Source organism: Hemicordylus capensis, chromosome 2 (assembly GCF_027244095.1).
Source record: "Hemicordylus capensis ecotype Gifberg chromosome 2, rHemCap1.1.pri, whole genome shotgun sequence".
Classification (NCBI taxonomy): domain Eukaryota; kingdom Metazoa; phylum Chordata; class Lepidosauria; order Squamata; family Cordylidae; genus Hemicordylus; species Hemicordylus capensis.
In genome coordinates this window covers 109,076,913-109,098,754 of record NC_069658.1, presented here as the reverse complement: position 1 = coordinate 109,098,754, position 21,842 = coordinate 109,076,913, and the positions used below count along the sequence as shown (strand labels likewise).

At 42.0% G+C, this 21,842-nt stretch overlaps 1 protein-coding gene across 5 annotated transcripts in view; it reads right to left on the bottom strand.

Annotated features, from left to right (window-relative positions):
- The window catches only part of SMARCA2 (SWI/SNF related, matrix associated, actin dependent regulator of chromatin, subfamily a, member 2), a 227,440-nt gene that overhangs the window by 181,468 nt on the left and 24,130 nt on the right, over positions 1-21,842 (bottom strand). For all 5 annotated transcript variants that reach the window (XM_053297258.1, XM_053297260.1, XM_053297261.1 and 2 more), the window contains exons 2-3: positions 13,593-13,851; positions 5,676-5,805 (exon numbers count right to left, since the gene is read on the bottom strand). In XM_053297258.1, the coding sequence (XP_053153233.1) occupies positions 5,676-5,805; positions 13,593-13,817 (355 nt within the window). In that variant the 5' untranslated portion in view covers positions 13,818-13,851. The remainder of the gene's footprint in view (positions 1-5,675; positions 5,806-13,592; positions 13,852-21,842) is intronic.

Below are 21,842 nucleotides of genomic sequence, written 5' to 3'. Positions count from 1 at the left end.
GGAAAAATTTTTTATATACAATACATTCTTGTGAACGACCTCATCAGGAATGGCATATCTTCCCTAAATGCCTGCCTGGAGGCGATAATGGGATGGATGAGGGATAACAAACTGAAGTTGAATCCAGATAAGATGGAGGTACTGACTGGGGTCGTGACACGAGAGATGGTTTAGATCTGCATGTTCTGGATGGGGTTACACTCCCTCTGAAACCCTGGATGGTGTTACACTCCCCTAACCCTTTCCGACACTTTACACAACAAAATTATGCGAGCGCATGGGGTATCCTGGAGAGACCCCCGAGCCCGGGAGGTTGCTTGCAGCCTCCCGGCCGGAGGTCTACTCATAAGTCGCCATGCACCATGGCGACACATGAGCAACCAAATGAGGTTAACGGAACGCTCGCTCCATTAACTTCATTTAAGGGGAGGGGGGATTAGGCGGGCTAGCCGCCTTGGGAGCACCAGGCTCACCTGCAAGCCTGGTGGTTCCCACGACCACTGGAAAGCGGGCTAAGCTCCCAAAGCAATCCATATGAACAGATGACTAACTTTGTCACAAAATTACATATATTCCCTGTCAACCTGCTTAAAAAGTAGAACATTTGTAAGCCTTATATAAATACCAAAACTATATTACAAATGTTTGATTTTAGCTGCGAATACTTTGGGGATAGGACCATGAATTACGTGCTTCTGTTAGTACTCTTATTTTTTAAAAAATTGCCAGTGATTAGCAGCATTTTATACTTCCCTTCTGTTCGCAGAGCTTAACCATACAACATATGCTGCTACATGAACCTTTGACCTTTATGAAGCCCTCCCTCCCTTCTATAAGCATCTAAAAACAAACAGATACACTGGCAGAGGGAATGCAATATAAAGGCTCCAATAAACCAGGCAGCACTATTAACACAGGGACCAAAGATATGAACTCCTGGAGGAAGGAGGATATATCTAGCACAGAAAGTGTTTATAATCCTTAAATCCACACAGGTTTCGTAGCCTTTAGGTAATATCTGGTCAAGCAAACATCTGCCTGTCCCCAGAATTGTTCTTTTTAGGAGTGTTTTGAAAATCCTAGGTTAAAATAGTTCTACACAACTTGTGACCCACCAAACCAAATGCAGCCCACAGCTGAGTAAACTCCCTTGTTTTTGTAGTCTCAGGCAGACAACAACATCAAAAAATATTTCTATACAGCTTTTCAACAAAAGTTTCCAAAGCAGTTTACATAGAGAAATAATAAATAAATAAGATGGATCCCTGTCTCCAAATGGCTCACAATCTAAAAAGAAACATAGACAGACACCAGCAACAGTAACTGGAAGTACTGTGCTGGGGGTGGATAGGGCCAGTTACTCTCCCCTGCTAAATACAGACAGCAAAATGCAGGATGTTGATCTTCACAGCCCTTAGGCTTAATGGGCTGTGTTAGGATTGATGGGTCACAACTTCCTCAGGCCTGCATTTAAACAGTATTGTGACACCAATAAAAAAGTACAAATCTTCATAGTTGCTTTCCACTGAATTATGGAATAAGTGGCCAACATCCTGGCTAATGAAAGTTGCACTAGTACAAAATGGGTCTGTAGCTCAATGGCAGAGCATCTGCTTTGCATGCAGAAGGTCCCAGGTTCACCCTGATAGCTCCAAGTAGCACTGGGAGAAGATTACTGCCTGAAACCTTGGAGAACCACTGCCAGTCTGTGTAAACAATCCTAAGTTAGAAGGACCAATGGTCTACCTCAGTACAAGGCATTCCCTATGTTAAGAAACACAAAATCACAAGGATGCTCAAAATTACCATCTTCAGCAAATGTTCTCTGCAAAATACATGCAGCATGTCACAGACTGCACAACTTGTTTCACAAGCACAAATATTTTTGTATTAGTGCAACACTAGTCTGGAACACAAGCTCCAGACTCAGCACAACTAGTTCAGCAACCTTTCATTAAGGCGACATCCTTGTGCAGGCATAGTATTATGGTATTAGCCAGTATAAACAAATTAAAAATGTAAACAAATTAAAAAATGATATACTTATGAGACATCTAACTAGTATTTCTAAGCAGGTACTTAATCTGCGAAGGGGCAAGTTGTTTTGCCTTGGATGTCAGATAAACCTCTGTCATTACCCTTTGGCTAGCAAATGTTTGCATGAACACAGTCAAAGCAGAGTTAAACTATTAAGTTGTACAACCTATAATATACTCTCACAGCAGTTTTCACAAGTCTAGTTACTGCCACTGATAAACCATTAATAAAAATAATAACTAAATTGCATACGTGTTCAAACAATAGCAGTGGTATTCAATTACATTACTGTTATTTAGTGGCGTAGATCAGGCCTTAGGGACTTTACTACTCCTGTTCTTCTCCCCATGCATCTGAGCAGAGATGCTTATGGCCTCTCACCTTGCCTTTGACATGATCTTAGCACCTCAGGAACCTGTTAGGTTGCTTTCTTGAGGGACACAAAGGCAGCTGTATGTCCTTAATGTTAGCTTCTGCTAAAAAGCTATATGTTTTCACTTCAGTGTTCACATTTGCCTAGGTATCTACTTTATATAGTTCAAGAAGCTAATATGATAATACTGCACTCTAGCATTTAATTTATAATGAGCCAACATGCATTTGAGAGTATGTAGAATCTCAAAGGTGTGATTTATTCATCCTACCATCACAGAGATGGCCCTTTGTTCAGTCTAAGGGTTTTTGTTTGGTTGGTTTTGTATTTTTAGACTACCTTTCATGAGATTGACCCCAAAGTGGCTTCCAATGATTAAAACATATAAATTAGCAAAAAAGCAAAAAACAAAAAACTAAGCATTACAAATACAATACAAGCTAAAAACCAAACCAATCACAGAAGCCAGGTAAAAACACTACATGCAGCAGCTACTGAGAAGACCATGAGGGTTCTCTCATAGACCAAGAGGTTGAATCAGGGATGTAGCTATAATTGAGTGGATGGGTTCAAAGAACCCAGGCCCCTGAGCTCCTGAGGGGCCCCCCAGCTCCACCCCTCCCCATTTTCTTCATTTTCTCCCTTACTCTGAGGGGCCTCTGGGGAGAGGGGTGAACACGGGCCTCCTCTCCCCTAGCTACATCCCTGGGTTGAATAAAGAAAGGTCATGAAAGGTAAGGGAGTTGGTCTCCACAGGAAAGGAGTCTGATAGCCTGGGGCAACAACTTAAAAGGCCCAGTCCTGCATACACAACAAGCAGGCCTCAGCCATTGTCAGTATATGGAGCAAAACCTCCCCTACAGAAGAATATGTAAAGGGGATAGATTCACTTGGAAGCAGGTTGTCCTTTAGGTATCTAGGACCCAAGTTGTTTAGGGTTTTAAAGGGCCAAAAATAGTATCTTACATTGAACCCAGAAACAAAATGTCAGTCAATGCTGTTCTTTCAGTATTGAGATGTCATGATTCACTTCAGCAACCCCAGATACTAAACCAGTGGCCTCATTTTACACTAACTGAAGTTTCCAAATACTTTCCAAGAGCAATACCACATACAGTGTATTGCAGTAATCCAACTGGGTTGGATTACATCAACCACATTCCCACCATAAAATATTAGGCAATCACCTTGGACAAAGATCTGTACCAAATCAATATGAATAGCCTCACCACATCTACAGGAGAATTAGTGATGCAGTAGAAAAAGTGTGGGCAGATAAACTTTGAAAATTCTTGGTTTGCAGTGTTAACAAAAAAGAACATGCAAATGCATCTTAAATGCAAGGAGGAAATAGATAGGGAATGTTAATTTCTTCTGTTTGAATGTTGTTCACAGTCTTTGATATACAAGTCTAACAAGTATTCATTTTCTCCTCTTTTCATCCTTGGGAAACCAAGAATGGGGGGGAACAAGTCTCATTGCTCACTGGTCTGGAACTGCTACCTCTTATGCACTTCAATACCAATCACTTGCAACTCTTTACAAGCTTCCCCCACCCCCACTCACCTCACTCACAAACTCCAGTGTAGTGTGTACTCCGCTGTCATTACTATTTTACAGAGGAGGAATGACGAGTCCCCTGGCTAGATGGTACTCAAAGCCGCATCTCCAAGGTTTCTAAACATTGAGGCAAGCTCAGGGGTCAAGAAATGTTGGCTCAGTTCACCAGTCAAACCAAAATTTTACTCATCAGATGGTTCCTCAAGCTATATTGGTAGTAGTAGTTCTTTTATTGCAGCCATAGGCCAAACAGAGCTATGTTGGTACATTATTCATCATGATTTTTTCCCACTCATCAAGAATCATTTTTCATTTGTCATGGACAAGTAGATGGGTGGATTTCCTGAGCCTTGGGCATTCTGGTCCTATAAGGTTGTATCACAAAGCATAAAACCTGTTTGGGTCCCATGGCAGTTGCAGGGACAAATGAAGGGAAACTCTTCTGAAGAGTCACAAAACTGACATTAACATGTGCCCATCAAAATGAGAGTTCAGATGATTACATATAAATGTAGCAGGCTATAAAGTACAGAGGGCATTGCTTATGAAGTGATACTTGCCAGGCTGAGAAAATGAGTATGATGAACCAGGACATAACCCTTGGATCCATCCCAAGCATTTCTGATTTTAAAGAATCTCAGAGCTTGAAACCTCTAGGCCTAGGAAAGCAGCCTCTAGTCAAAGCACCAAATACTGACCCAGCAAAACCTATAGTACAAGGTAAGTTCATGTGAGTCAAAAGATTACTCCCTCAAATCTTTAGGTTTGGCTGCCAAGAGACAGGACAGTGATGCACACTAGCCATCCCAAACTCCAAGGTTTCTTGTAGGCAACCTCCATGGAGAGACGAGTTTTTTCATACCTTCAAATACTTTTAAAAAGAAGTTCTAAGAAGTTCTAAGAAGAACTAATCCACCTAATTTTCTTTCATTATAATTTTAACTGAATATTACCTTCAAATTCATGCACTTTTTGTTGTTAAACACCAAATGCAATATGCAGGGTACAGTAAACAGTAGTCGTGGGAGCTTCATATGTAAGAACAGAGTGCACCATGCACAGATGGAGGATGGCAATCAGATGATGGCTTCAGTACAAAACATGCCATTGAAAAGTCCATATGGGGTACTACAACTGTACTAAATTTGATCCAAATTGGTCCAGGCATTACAAAATTATTAGGAGGGGCACACACACAGCTGCCATCTTGAAATGGGTTCTGGAATTTATTTATGGGATATCAAGGTTTAATGTCCTCTATAATCTTAACATGTTTACAAAGTTTGGTGAGAACTGGTTAGACAGTTCACAAATTAGCCCACTTCCACCTCAAAAGTTCAGGCAACTACCATATTTAATTGGATAGATGACATCATCACAATATATTTTATTTTTTATTTATCTAACCTTTTTTTTTTAAATATGCCATTGAGGTGCCCCATGTGGCACTACAGTGGTACCACATTTAGTCCAAATAGGTCCAGGCATTGTGAAGATGTTGGGGACACACACACACACAGAGACAGATGGATGGATACATGGACAGCAAGGCGATCTCATAAGGCTACTTTCCATGAGCAAAGTAGACTAAATATCAACAATAACAATTTTACAACTGACACTCTGCTCACTGGGAAACTGACTTATAGCTTAAAATGTCATATAGAGTGATCCAAAATATATAAAAACCACATCTGATAAAAACCTTGGCTGTGTTGATCCAATGGACTTTGAGGAGGACCCATCCCAGGATGAGGAGGTCGCATACTTGCAGTCTTCATGGAGCTGCTGTGTAGGTCTTCAACCATCCCTTTTTCATGCAAACCATCAATGGGCTGCAAGATTCAACAGATAAGCAAATACAGATGTTTAAATAGCATACATTTCTTGTTTGTTCCATCTTAAGGGCCTGTGCCTGATGACAATACTTTAAAAATATAAAACATATATGAAGTAGCACTTTTTTCATGTACCAAAGGAACAAATTAATGCATATGAGACACCCCTTAACACTATTCAACCAGTTATTTTAAAAGGTTACAAAAATGGGATTCACATGCCAAATATAAGGGCAAAGCGGGTTATCAGCAACCTGATACTATCATGCTGTTATTCTAGACCAGTGGTTCCCAACCTGTGGTCTGCAAGGATACTGCAGGTGGTTCATGTGAGGGGAAAGATAATGTAATAATAATATAATCCCACTGGTAGGCCTGCTGCAGGTAAATCTACTGTGACGAGTACAATATGTTTGAGTGATCATAATAAACTAGAAATAGCTACATTTTCAATACCCTTTCACAGACACAGACACTTGACTCCATCAGCCATAGGCTAGGCTTGTTCACATGGTGGTCCACAAATCTTTTGATGACAACGTAGAGGTTTGCAAAAAGGAAAAGGTTGGGAACCAAAGTTCCAGACTATATAATACTATTAAAATTATCAAAATTTGCTATGCTATACATAAACTAGTATTAAAACCAGACCAAAATCTAAAATGTGTTAAGATCCAAAGAAAATAATAAAGGAGTCTAGTAGCATTAATAGCATCTAGTCCACAAAGTTAACAGAAGTGAGTATGAATGACATCCATCTCCTTTAAAATCACACCCTTTATGCACAAAATCAAATAAGTTTGCCTTTTATTTTAAAAGCCAATTCCCAACACTTCTGCTTCTTCTTTAAACTCTAGTGATGTGTTTCAACAAGAGTACTGCCAACAATAATCTTCCAATTTTGGTAGTAACCAAGCAGAAGGCAGAAACCACAAAGACCACTGACAAAACCTGGAAGCAAATATTAGTGGTTAACAACAAAGGAAGGGCTGTTATCCTAGGCCTAACCTCCACCTACAAGCAGTAACCACTGCATCAGAATGTCCCAAAGGCCGTTTTTCTTTGAATGTGAACATTCTTACAGAAGTCAACCCTTCCTATAAATGAGGGGTGTGAGAGGGTGGTAGCAGATAAAATTCACAGTGTTATTGTCCTAAACCAGCAGAACATGCATTGGAAGGAAAGCAAGGGCTTTCCTTTGACAATAGGTCAAAGGAGAAAGAGAAGGAGGTATCAACAAGAATAGAACTAAAGAAAGGATATAGGATGCAGGGGAGAGAGTGCCATATGGGGACAAGATGAATTCCATGCTGAATGCAGAAAGTAACAAGCAACAGGTGAGGAGGGTCAAAGCTGTGGGAAGGAAACTTTCAAATTATAAACCTTAAAAAAAATTCAAACAAAAACATCAGCACATGATGAAATAAAATATTTACTTCACTTGTCAGCTGTGATTCCAAAGCACTAAGGAACTTCTATTTAAAGGGAGAAGTAACATTTGGCAGTCACAAAGGGAGAAGTAACATTTGGCAGTCAATAGAAAGGGAGAATCTCTCTCTCTGCATGTGTATGACCCTAATGCTTGGGGGTTGGGGATGAAGAGAGGTTAAACTGAGAAAAGCTGTGAGGAAAATAGGGGTCTACTAAGAAAAGAAAAAAAGAAGTGATTCCAGATTGGAGGGGAGGATGTGCCAAGACAAACAACGCAACACATTTTTGCTTTCCCCAGAAATTTGCTTTATACATAGCAGCATTTTAAACTATTCTGCCCTCTTCTCCAATGAAGAGGGGAGCAAACTGAAATGTCTTTCTTCCTTTTAAAGACAAGAGTGTTCGCAAAAAACATGTATTAAGCTATTGAACTACTAATTAAAAATATGTAGCATATTTTCAAATATGGAGCAAATATGGTTCATTAATGCTGTGCTTAAAACAGACTGAGGCAGATGAACATAACTATCATGAAGCAAGAGAAAGACCTTGGGGCAAGTTCAGTTGATTACAATGGTGATATACCAAAGGTGAACCCAGGTCATGGTAGGGGTGTGTGAGCAGGCTTGAGTTCGAGACAACTTTACTCGAAGGCTCATGCATGAACTGGACTGGCCCCATGAAGAGTGAAGCCGATCCAAGTTCAGGTCGAGCCAAGCCCAGCTCGAAAAAACTGCTAGTGAGCCGGCTCAAGGAAAAAGATAATCTTTATCTTTTAAAATGCAGCAGGGATGGCAGAGGTGAGGGCTCCTCCAACACACACACACCTTGGCCAGCCACTCAAATGATAGGCCTTGAGGACCATTTCAGGCCTCTGCACACACGTGGGAGCCATTAGAGCAACCTTCATGCGTGCGCATAGGCCATTTGCATCACCACATTCCCGGAGTCCCCTTTACAAGTATACCTCTCGAACAGGCTCACCCAGATAGATGGCTGGACTGGACCAGGGTCCAGCTCAATCAAGCCCGAGCCAAACCAGAAAAACCAGTTCCATGCACATCCCTAGGACATGGTGTTTTAACAGGATCAGACTTCCAATTCCTGTTGAAAGAAGACCCAAGCCATATAGAAAATGGCCTTATCAATAAAGGATAAGGCAGTTTACAGTATATGAAATGGTACAAGTGAAGGGTTTTTCCCCATGTTTAATAGAGGTACTTTGCGATTCAGAATGTTCTGTGGCAGTTAGCAGATCAGTTAAGAATTGAAAAGGAGGTAGAGGGTGGGTTAGGGAAACCCTGCAGGGTGCATACTGGGGACAAATTAATACAGATGAGTCATCCTTTAACACTATTCAACCAACAATTTATTTTTCAAAGTTACAAAAAGTGAATCAATATGCCAAAAAGCAAGGGAAAGGAAAGCTATCAGCAAGCCTGATACTTCAAGCCTACCATGTGTGGTATTGAAATGATAAAAATTTCTGTAATGTTGCACTCATCATCCTAAGCATTTCTTTGGCTATGCACCAATTCTGAACTACACTCTCTTCTAAGCACACTAAAATTTTTGCCTGAGATTTCTCTTCGATAAGTAGAGATAGGTTGCTTTAATAACTGGAGTTACTGTCAAATATTTTCTATTGTTTTGTAGACTATAATACAACTGGCCCTTGTTATTCGGGGGTGGTTCTTTGCTATCTGAGCAAAAAGACACCCTTTAAAGTGGTGGTTCTCTTATATTTAGCAGAGGGGAAACAACTGGCCCTATCCAGCCCCAGCACAGCATCCCTCCAGTGGCTGTTGCTGGTATCTGCCTTATCTTTCTTTTTAGATTGTGAACCCTTTGGGGACAGGGGACCATCTTATTTACGTATTCTTTATTTTTCTATGTAAACTGCTTTGAAAACTTTGGTTGAAGAGCAGTATATAAATATCAGTAGTAGTAGTTCCGTTTATTTTATTCATTCATTCATTCGTTAAACTTGTATACCGCCCCAAATTTACGTCTCTGGAGAGTTTACAAGTTAAAACACAATTTTAAACACAGTTAAATTAAAAAACTTGGGTGAACAGATAAGTCTTTAGGGACTTTTTAAAAGTTGTCAGAGATGGGGAAACTCTTATCTCATCATGGAGTGCATTCCAGAGTCTCAGGGCAGCAATAGAGAACACCCGTCCTTGCATGGCCACTGGACGAGCTGGTGGCAGACGAGCCTCTGCAGACGAGCCTCTACCAATTATCTCAATGGGCGATGAGGATAATGAAGAAGAAGTTCTCTTAAATACCCAGGACCTAAGCTGTTTAGGGCTTTATAGGTTATAACCTGTACCTTGTATTTTGCCCAGAAACTTATCAATATCCTGTGTACCTTGGCCACCTAAGCTCTCCTGCTCTCCTACTCTCCAGCAATTCCCCTCACTTTCTCCAGTAATACGTAATCTCATTTCCTCAGCCCACTATCAAAGCCCAGCCCTTAGCAGCACAAGGCTGGCCAAAGAGGCAGCACAAAATTAAATCCAATTCAAGTAAATACACACAGAGGAGTGTGTGAGAATCAAGGAATGAGAGAAGAATCACATTTCAATGGATAATTAAAACCCATTTTTAATTTGTAATTTTAATTTAAATTAATACATAACTGTAATTATTAAAATTAAAAATGTTATTTGAAATTTTTAATTGAAAATAAATTTTCATCAAAATTATAATTAAAATTATAAAAATGATAATTAGCATCTTGCAAGGTAGCACAATGCTGTAGGAGGCTCCAGAAAATGGCTCCAAGAAGCTCCACAGCAAAGCACTCTGCTGACCTCCTCCAAAATCCTCTCACAACTATAAGCACGTGCAGCTGGAGCATGGCCACGTAAGGGCAGAACTGCGCTGCCAAAAACCGTGGATATGTGAAGCCACATACTGCCGATAACGAGGTCAATTATATATTGCTCAGCCGCAGATACATGAAACTGAGTGCTGAAACCGCGGATAACGAGGGCCACCTGTACCTGCCTACCTACTATATGAAATCATAGTCCTTTCCAAGATAATCTAATTTAAAATTAATCTAGAGCAGTTAATGTAAAGCACACAAAGAAACTGTTAGCACTGATACAAGTTTAAAGTTTACAAACTTCATACACACGACAGGTACAGCTAAAAGTAGTTTGTTTTAAGTCAAAATGGCCCACATGTTGCACAGTCATAGCAGAGTGGAAGGGCTGCACTCGCAGAGAGGCTACAGCCTAACTATGGCCTTGAAGGCGTGTTCTGCAGTCGAGCACAGGCAGAGGGGAGGTGATCACGTGCTTTTTTTGTGATTATCTTCCCTCCCTCCAAAAGTCCGCCTCACTGATAAAAATATGTCCCCAAGAGCCTTCAAGAACATGTTTCTGCAAACAAAGAGGAATTCTGGAAGGAGAGGAGAAAAGCGAAAATGATTCCTTCTCTGCTTGGCTGCAGAACATGCCTTTGTCTATACTGCAGCCTCTCTGTGAAGGTGCAGCCCTTCTTCTGCTCTCCTACAGCTGAACAACATGTGTTGGTTGTTGATTTTGTCTGGAAATCAACATGTGAGTTGTTGATTTTTATCTAGTGTTAAGCACATTCTTCGACTGAAGTCAAAGAGACCTAAGGCTTAACTTTGACTTGATCATGGAATTTCTTCTAGCCTTTTAAGGCATTTTTATAAAAAGTATATTGTACAAAGCAGATTTAAAGTCTAAACAAATAAGAGAAGTATATATAAAAAAGAAGGCTACCATTCCAAATCTCCAAATCAAGTACACATTGAGAGCCAGCATGGTGTAGTGGTTAGAGTGCTGGACTAGGACCGGGGAGACCCGAGTTCAAATCCCCATTCAGCCATGAAAACTAGCTGGGTGACTCTGGGCCAGTCACGTCTCTCTCAGCCTAACCTACTTCACAGGGTTGTTGTGAAAGAGAAACTCAAGTATGTAGTACACCGCTCTGGGCTCCTTGGAGGAAGAGCGGGATATAAATGTAAAATAATAATAATAATAAATGCATATGGTGCTTATGATAGGAGAAAAAAGTGTAGCATCCCATGGAATTAATTCTATTACCACCACCATGATGGGATCCCATCAAAAATATCAGCTGAAGTGGTCAGTGAATTTCTCACTAAATACAAATAATCAAGTTAGCTGACGATACTAAGCAGATCTGACAAACCATGAATGCACATCCTGAAAATACTGAGTAGAATCTATAATATGCCATGATCTCAACTAACCAAGCCTTGCTTGGCTGGCACAATGTTGAGAACAATTCAGTCTCTCCAAATAGATTATCTAGCATTAAGTCACTTAATAGGATTGTCACAGATATAAACACTAAAGTTTCAGTTTGAAGATGAGTCTTTAATTGTATAAGACGTCATACAATATTACTATGAGCCACAAAAGTAAATAAGCTGAACCCTCTCTGAATGAAGTCAAACTCTTGCACAAGACAAAATGGAGCATGGAGCTCCCAAGTTCTACAGATAAGAGAATGATGAAAGAGAAATTTTAGCACATCCTAGCTGTAGGACATGTCCTGGCCATACAACTGTCATTTTACAGAGTTTTAGATCCTAAGTATGTTCAAATCCCACCAAGTTCAATGGGATTAACTCTAGTAAAAATGTTTAGGATCACAGCCTTAAGCTGCTGAAATTGATGGGACCTACTTCCAAGTAAAATGTGCTTCAATTTGAGGTCTAAAAACTAAAGAACTGAATTAACTGATCTCAACCTTCCTTTAGAGCAGCAGTTTATTCTTTCTTCAAGGAGTTGCTGTAGCTCACTTGTTATTGAAACATTTCCTGAACCTAGAGCTTTATGAAATGTTGAAGAACCATGGGTATACAAATTAGATGCATAACTTCAAAAAACACATATTATTAAGCACACTTTAAACCACACACACAGCACACATAATTATAAAATACAGATTAATGTAGTTGGTAGAGTCACAAAAGTACAAAATTCTTCACTTTTGGGTTGTTTTTCCTGAGGTAATAAAGAAAAAAACACTAAGGGGTGGATCTTAAGAAACATAAGCAGAAAGAAGTTTCTGCAAAACAACATCCCCACCCTCTGTGGCCCTTGAAAAGCCTCTCCTGAAGGTTATGGGGACCATAAGTATAAGGCTGCAATACTGGGCTGCAGGCTGATTCTCAGAAATCAGGTGAAGACACCTTCCATGAGCAGCAGTTACATTCACAGAAGATGCCTCTGAACACTTTTTGGGGATTCCCTCTTGCACTGCAGTTCCCCAGTGTTCCACCATCCATTCTCAAGGGTCCCCTGATCCTCAAGTGAGGTACTGGGGGAGTTGGGATACAGGCAGCTGCTGTGGCAAAGAGGATGCAGGGAAGTTCCCTTGGCGGAACTTCCTTCTCCATGCACTTCTTAGGATTCAACCCTAATTTCCCATCATACATACATTAGCCCTAATTCAATAGTTTGCTGCATATGTGGGAACACCAATGCAGCTATGGAGCTACCTTTCACCTCAGTGCTGAAAACAGCTCCGTGATACCACCTCCCCAATCCTGAATGAATGTGGAAGGCCTTGCTTAAGTGGCAGTCAGGTCAGCATTCCAGAACTCCACTGGAGCACTGCATGGGCAAACTGCCATGGAAGGAAGTCCCACTGATTTCAGCGGAACCTCCTTCCATATAAACAATTTAGAAATGGAATCGAAGAAATATACTAGCCAGACTTGCAGATAAGTCCATAAAAATTACTAGCCCCAAAATATCTCTCTCAGCTGGTCACATGTAGCCACACCATTCATTTGTGGCACATCCAACAGATTAAAGTCAAGTCAAGTCAAGTTTTATTTACGGTCCTAGACCAAACAATTAAACAGGAAGTAATATCTAATTTACTAAAGCAAGCCTTCCTCCCTTGTGGAGGTCCAGACAACAGGGCAATTACCAATTTATAACAGGAGCAGAGCACAGCTTCTGGATCCAGAACACATTTACTACCAAGTTAAACTAATTTCAATGAACAATTCCAAAGAAGTGTGCTCAAGCTTTAGGATCATAGCCTAAATATATTGTTTCATTTTCTAAAATGTCAGCCTGTCTTTCAAGGGAAACTAAATGACCTAATTAAAGAATGTTTGCCATAATTGCTCTGAGGTGTTCTGTATCTATGCTCTGCAAAAATGTTATTCAATATATGTCAGATGACATTCATATCTCAAGAGCATACTATATCCATTTACTTTAATAATATAAAGTTGATAATGATGTTCTGAAGCACAAAACTACAGCTGCTGCTTTTCTGTGTTATCAAGTGTATATTTGGCATAAAGTGTTCCAAGTACTTACTTTGTGCATTGGATGCATGCCTTCTTGTGGGTAATCACTCTGTCCCATAGTTGGCATTGGGTGTGGAACACTTGGAGGTCCAGGACTTGGTCCCATCATGCTATGTACTGAACTTGGCGATGGGCCTGGCCCTGGGCTGGGACCTAGTATTGGTCCTGGAGATGGCCCTGGCCCTGGGGAAGGACCAGGATGAGGCATTGCACCCGGATCTGTTGGTGTAGACATCTATTCTCTGTTTGGCTTTTAATCAATGGTACAGCTGTAAGGAGGGAAAAACACACACTGAGTATGTAATCTTAGAACCAGTTGTTTACAGTCAGTAAGGAAAGAAACATGATGTCACATGTATTGGAACTTGTGAAAATAACACCATAGCAAAATATATTTTACTAATCCTTTGCAGTTCTCCCAGCAACTGCCCCCCCCCCCAAAAAAATGAACCTTTCAGAGTAAAACAGGAAAGGAACTGAGGATCCTGCTCCCACTGCATGCTGGGTAACAAAGTCAGGCAAACTTCCTGCTCACCTGATCAATCTACCTGTAAACAGTCCTGTCTATTGGAGTAAGTGGTGGAAAACCACCTATCTTAATCAATGACTTCCTACACTGTGTTAGAAAGAGGAATTTCAGTAAATGGATGGCATTAGACCAAAACAATAATGTGTGGTTTAAGACAGAGATTAAAAACAAACATACGCTTGTAATATATAAGATGCAACAACACCAAAATAAAACCATCAAAGATAGCACGGTTCTCAGATGTTTCTTCCCCCTTTTTAAAAACATTTATAAAGATGCAGGGGGGGAAATCTAGTTATAAGGGTAAAATACAAAAGTGTATAGATATCATATAAAACCTGACAATGATAGCAAAGAGCTCTGTAAATCTCGATGGCTGCAATAACGCCACAAATAATGGAATATAAAACTGAATGCGTAATCCATCAACACATTACACACACACAAACACACACACACCTCCAGCAATTCCGTAAATGCCTGTCTGGAGGCGGTAATGGGATGGATGAGAGATAACAAGCTGAATCTGAATCCAGATAAGATGGAAGTAATGATTGTGGGGGGTCAGGACTCAGGTCTGCCTGTTCTGGATGGGGTAACACTCCCAGGTACATAGTCTGGGAGTACTCCTGGATGCAAAGTTCTCTGGTTCCTCAGACTGAGGCGTTAAAGGCTAGGGTCCAGGGTATTTAAGAGAATGCCTTCTTTGTCATGAACCCTGCCACTTACTGAGATCTCATGAGGAGGTTCGGTTGCCAACAGCTTGTTTGGTGGCGATGTGGGGCCGTGCCTTCTCTGTGGCTGCCCCAAGGCTTTGGAATGTGCTCCGTGTCAATATAAGAGCTTCTCCATCTTTGGCTGCCTTCAAAAAACTCACTTAAGATGCACCTGTTTTCTGACCTTTTGCTAAGCTATTTTTTTAAAAAAAAAATGCTTTTGTTAAAACTTTTTTTTTAAATTATGATTTTAAAATTGTTTTAATTGGTTTTATTAAGTTTTATTTATTGTTTTAAGTTGTGTACACCACCTTGAGATTCAGATATTAGGTGGTTTATGAATATAACAAATAAAAATAATAAATAATGGTGCATGCATGTGTATTAAATGAAGACATCAGAATGCATATTTGCATGGGGGGGGTCGGGGGAGAGATTGTTCCTACCTGCACAGGCAAAAATGACCAATTAAGACATGTACTCATTCTGTCCACCAACATAATGTTTGACAAATTAAAGACTGTGTCACACACTGAATCCATGTTGTATGCTCCCAAAGAGTAAAATCCTATTCACAGTCAGTACAAGCAGAAGGGCACAAAGCAGCCTGTCATTAGAAGCAAGAGTACCCTCCTATTCTCAGCTAGAGTGCACAACAGTGTCCTACCAAACATGCTATGTTTTAGCAGGCCCACCTCTCCAAATAGGGGCCCTTACAAGTGTCTATTTTAGGGAATCCATCAGGCCACTCCTACCAACGTGGAGTCTAGAGGAGAGAAGTAGGCTGATGTCCTGTGGAGAGGTTACTATTTAGAGAGTAAGAGCTCCTGGGGAGGAGTGTGTGTGTGTGTGTGTGTGTGTGTGTGTGTGTGTGTGTGCGCACATGCTTAAGTCTAAAACTAGGGCTCCCTATGGCCACACTCCAACACCTTATCTCCTGCAGCACCAGAGTCAGAGTTTCTGACAGGGTGGATTTGATTTAAATCAAATTGATTTAAATCACGATTTAAATCACTAGTCAGTAAAACTAGATTTAAATATTTTTTCCCCATAAAGACTCAATCTTGCTGGTATAATCTTAATATTTACAACCAGATGAAGGTTTCATTTTTGGTCCTTTTCTAGATAGAAAAATTGCCCAAAATAATCTTACAGAAGCCTCTGGAAGAGCATGACATTGTGAATGGATTAATGGAATTCATTTACCAAAATTTTTAAACACTGCATATATACAGCCTCATGCTACATAATTAAAAACTAATCCTTATTTCATGATGAATACCTTTGGACTATAATCTATCTTAAATAGAAAACTATCTTTAGATAGATTTTTCCCCTCAAAAAGCATCTTATTTTAAAAATCTGATATTAAAAAATCTGATTTAAATTTTTAAAAATCCATTTTTTGTTGTTTTTAAAAAACATTGATTTTTATCCACACAAGGCTTGTGTGTTGTGCTGTATTTCGCAGTTATCTATCTATCATATTTCTGTATTGCCTGATACAAACATCTCTAGGCAGCATACAAATTAAAACACATCAAATATTAAAACAGTATAAAGCTATTAAAATTCATAAAATGAATAAAAATGAAATCACAGATAAAAACAAATTAAATTTAATTTTTTTCAGTTAAAAGCCTGGGAAAAACAGGTACATCTTGTGGGTCTTCCTGAAAACAGAGAAGGAAATGCTCTTATTTCAACAGGGAGCATATTCCAAAGCCCTGGGGCAGCCATAGAAAAAGCCCAGTCCTGAGAGGCCACCAAACGAGCTGGCAGCAACCATAACCAGACCTACCCAGATGATCATAGTAGGCAACAGGGTTCATGACAAAGAAGGCACCTTGTAAATACCTTGGACTCAAGCCATTAAGGGCTTTGTAAGTAGTAACCAGCACTTGTATCTCACATTGAAACTTATCGGCAGCCAGTACAATTCTTTCAAAATAGGTGTTATATGGTCCCTTTAGGTTATCCCAGAGACCAATCTGGCTGTCACAATCTTTACTCATTGTAGTTTCTAGACTATGTAAAAAGGCAGCCCCACATAGAATACATTACAGTCGTCAAGCCTAGAGGTTACCAGCATATGTACCACTGATTTAAGGTCATATACCTCCCGAAATGGACATAGCTGACATATCAGCCGAAGCTGGTAAAAAGTGCTCCTGGCCAATGCCTCAACCTGAGAAACCAGAGATAATTTTGGGTCCAGGAGCACTCCCAAGCTACGTGCCTGATCTTTCAGGGGGAGTGTAACCTCATCCAGAACAGACAGATCTAAACCATCTCTTGGGTCCCAACCCCAACATTCAGTACCTCGATCTTATCTGGATTCAACCTCAGTCTGTTATCCCTCATTCAGCCATTACCGCCTCCAGGCAGGCATTTAGGGAAGTTATGCCATTTATGATGAAGTTCGTATGGAGAAATAGATCTGGGTGTCATCACCATATTGATAACTCTCTACACCAAAACCCCCGATGATCTCTCCTAGTGGTTTCATGTAGATATTAAAAAGTATTGGGAGACAGTATAGAGCCTTGTAGAACTCCATACTTCAATTCTTGCTTTGCAGAACAACCATATCCAAGCGACACCATCTGGAATCTGCCAGAGAGTTAGGAACGGAATCACTGCAAAACAGTGCCACCCAATCCCACCTCCCTCAAGAGACCCAGAAGGATATCATGGTTGATGGTATCAAAAGCTGTCAAGAGATCCAAAAGGATCAGCAGGGTCACACTCCCCCTGTCGATAGCCAACTGGAGATCATCCATCAGGGAGACCAAGGCAATCTCAACTCCATAGCCTGCCCAAAAGGAATTCTGAAATGGGTCTAGTCTGTATCATCCAAAACTGCCTGGAACTGAGAGGCCACCACCTGCTCAATCACTTCGTCCAACTATGAAAGATTAGAGATAGATCTGTAATTAGCCAACTCAGAGGGGTCCAAGGCAGGTTTCTTCAGATAAGGTCTAATAATATGGCATATAACAACAGCAGCAGCATCCTGCCCTCCATCAAAGAAGCATTTATGTTATTTACCAGACCCTCTTTGATAGTACAGCTATGAGATAAAATAAGCCAAATTGGACAGGTATCAAGAGAACAGGTCATAGGGCACATAGTCCAAAGCAGTTTGTCCACATCCTTCAGAGACACAGGCTGAAAGTGATCCAATCTAATCCTATAAGAGGAGTTGCTGGACACCTCTACAGTTGACTCTGTAGTAACTGTGGAGTCCAACTCGGCCCGAATATGAGAGATTTTATCCACATAAAAGCCATTAAAGACATCACAGCAAGTGACTTTTGGTTCCAATTATACCATCTAAACTCCAATAGCAGTCCTATCACCTAATTTAGCAGCATTCAAATAGTTGACCCCAAGGACCAATCTAACTCTACAAGGCAGGCATCTACAAATCAACTTGCCAGTTCCCCAGTGGGAGTGTCCCTAGTCCTCTGGTGAACAGGACACATAGATCTCCTCCCCAGAGGTCTCATTTCCACTGCCATTTTTGAGAAAACGAAGGAATTCTTTCTGAGCAGTAGGAGACAGCTGCCACTATTTCTTATCATCTCCATATCCCACTGAAAATGACAAACCTCTACCTATGTGCCAAAAAAGGATCTGCAGAGAGTGAGATTGGTGGTGACCACAAATAATTTGTGGACCCCTGCTACAAGGCTTCACAAAACTCCAGCATCAAAAGGTTGCTTTTCCATCTGAGTAACCCCTCAATTAAGTGGACCCTGCTAGAATAAGCTCTGCCTTCACACACAAACACTCTGTGGTTGCTGTTTTTGGAACTTGGACTCTGCCAACTCCCAGGCCATGCTACCTATTTCCGGATATTGCCAGACTGATAGCGCTCGCTCTCGTTCGTTCGTTCGTTCGTTCGTTCTCTCTCTCTCTCTCTCACACACACACACACACACAGAGACTCCAGACCCGTAGACCTGACCACGTTTGGAATCCAACTTCCAAAAGACCCTGACAATACGATAAATGTGCCGAGAAGGTGAGGAACTAAGTACAGGGGTGTCCCGACATGGTGGTGACACTAGACCCTTATGAGGTCACTTCGCACCAGGTTCCGCATGTACAGAAATGAAGCCAGCGGGAGGGGGAGGGGAGTAACCTTGAAGCATGTATATCTTTTTTTCACTTTGGATACATGGTGGAAACATACTATCTGTGATGGAATCACTCCTCCTCATTATGTTATAGTTTTTCTCTAGTTTGTTCTATGTTCTCCAAACTGTGCAAGAATTAAAAGCGTAGCAACCTCTAGGGCACTGGTTCCCAAACTGGGGGCCTCTAGATGTTGCTGAACTACAGCACCCATCATCCCCAGCCACAATAAATTGTAGCTGGGGCTGATGGGAATTGTAGTTCAGCAACATCTGGAGGCCCCCAGTTTGGGAACCACTGCTCTAGGAGTATTGACGAAGAGTTTGAGCCAAACCAGTTCACCGCGAACCAAGGCCGGTTTGGAGGTTTGATTGCAGACCGAACCAGGGGACGGTTGGGTCTGTGACTGAATCAGCAAACTGGTTCAGTATAAGGGCTGGCCAGGCAGGGGCAGTGAGAAAGGAAAAAGCTGCTTACCTGGCCGGCACTGGCTCCTGTCACTGCTCTGTTCGCTGCTGCACACCCTCAGCGTGGCCCCAAACATGCTCCCTCCTGCTTTACCGAGCTGCCGGCATGGCAGTAGCTCAGTTCTGACCTCCAGGTAGGCACGGAGGCCATTTGCATGGCATCCATGCATGTGCAGAAGCAATTTGGGTGGCTGCCATGCACGTCGCTGCCAAGCCAGTAGCTTGGAAAAGGGGGAGGGAGGGTGCTTCAGGCCAGGCCGAGGGCGAGTGGAACAGCAGCAAGCGGAATGGCAGCTGGGTAAACAACTTATTTCCCTTCTCGCTGCCCCACCCAACCATACTTTACCTCTGAAAGAGTCCCCCACCCCCTGTGCTTGTAAAGGGGAATCCTCACCGTGATCTAACCAAACTGGTTTGGCACAATAAAGGGGTGGCTTAGCTGCTTACCCAGCTGGCACTGGCACCCGCCACCACTCCCCTCACTGCTCGCCCTTGACACGGCCCCAAGCACACTACCCACTCCTTTGAAAACAGATAGATTAGTATTTGAACCAAACCGTGGTTTTTTTGGTTCATGCACAGCCCCAGCAACCTCTAACAGCCAATTCAATTCAATTCAATCATTATTATTAATTATCGTAGATGTGCCTGTCCTGGGTGTGTGGGGATGCGTCTCGGCACTCAGCGGATTGGCTGGGCGGCGGAAGCTCACGTGCAGCAGGACTCAGGAGGCCGTTGAGCTGCTGCCAGGGGAAATGGCGGCGGGTGTGTGGCGGGACTGGCTGCAGCAAAGAGGGGGCGGCAGCGGCGGGCCATGCATGGCCACCGGGGTCAGGAGGTGGCTAGGCTGCCAGGAAGAGGAGGCGGCGGCAGGAGCGAATGGGCCGGCAAGCCAGCCAGAAACCACGAGTGGGGAGCAGGACAGAGAAGCAGGACGGGCGGGCATTAGAGACGCCCAGGGGAAGAGTTAGGGAGAAGGGGCTGAAGGAGGGGCAATAGTCAGGGAGAACTAGGGGCACAGATGCTATGCGCCCGGTCAGCTAGTTCAGTTTATTACGATCAAAGATCATCACACAGATCAAATCCAGATACAAGAGTCCCCAAAAGTGAACATCAATAACAGTGCATGCATATATATGTACACATAAAATATATACAATTAAGAACTATTACATAAAATATAAAATGGAATAAGATAAGATAGCAAAATAAAACCAAAATGAATTAAGAGCCTGAATTATCCTCCTCCGACACACCGTGTGCGGGTCTTAATCACAGCTGTACAAAATTTGGCCACCAGATGCGAGACATCAGTATACGTATCAGAAAGATATACGTTTATATAAAACTCATCAGAATTATTTGGATATCTAAAAACAAGAGGGGCAATAAGTCTAAGACGCAGATCATGATAAAATGAAAAGTACAAAAGCACATGACCGACCGTTTCAACACTGACATTCCCACAAGGACACAATCTCTCCAAAAAAGGAACCCTCCTAAATCTACCCTCTAATACCACAGAGGGCAACACATCCATCCAGGCTAGCGTCGGGACTCTTCTAACAGCCAAGTCTGAGGTAAAAGTTTTCTGCTGCAGAGTTTTGGAGGGGAAGTTACAAGTTGTTGTAATTGGTTGTCTCCAGTTAGAGACAGAAGGTTCTGCCTGCCTGTGGGAAGAAACTCCCTCAGGCAATATCCCTTTGGAACTGGATAAAAGGCTTAGGGTTGCAGCCAAGAGGATGGCTCTGGGAGAAGAGTTCTGCTGAGTGTTGTGTGAGCCAGAAGGCTGCGACAAAAGCAGAGTAGGGTCAAGCTGAAAATGCTAGGGAAGGTAACAGTGAGGGAGCTGCTCCTACTACTGGGTCTTGGGAGAGAAGACTAGCAAGCTTGTTGTTTTATATTTTGTACTTTGTACCAGTAGCGGCCGGTGTGGGCGCTGCCGGGTGAGCAGCGAGAGGCACCTTTAAACCAATTGGTGCTTACCTCCACTCCCGCTGCACCTGAACGCTGCTTGGAGCAGCAGCACACCACCCAGCACCCCCTGCAATGGGTGATCGCCTCTGCCACTCACCAGGCCTCCCCAGAGCCAATCCCCTCGCCAGTGGCCAGGTGAGTGGCGGAGACGATCCCCCGCTGCAGGGGATGCTGGGTGGCACGCTGCTGCTCTGAGCAATTCAGGTGCAGCAGGAGTGGAGGTAAGCACTGATTGTTTAATCTCAAGGGTGCCTCTCGTTGCTCACCCAGCAGCACCCACACCAACTGCTACTGATTTGCACTCATGCCAACTAAACTTTACATCATTTGTTCCTGTACTGTTTTTTGAATTTTTGTAACCTTTTATTATAGTAAACCTGTTCTTGTTTTTATACTATTTTACTGGTATGCATTATTTTTGTCCCACC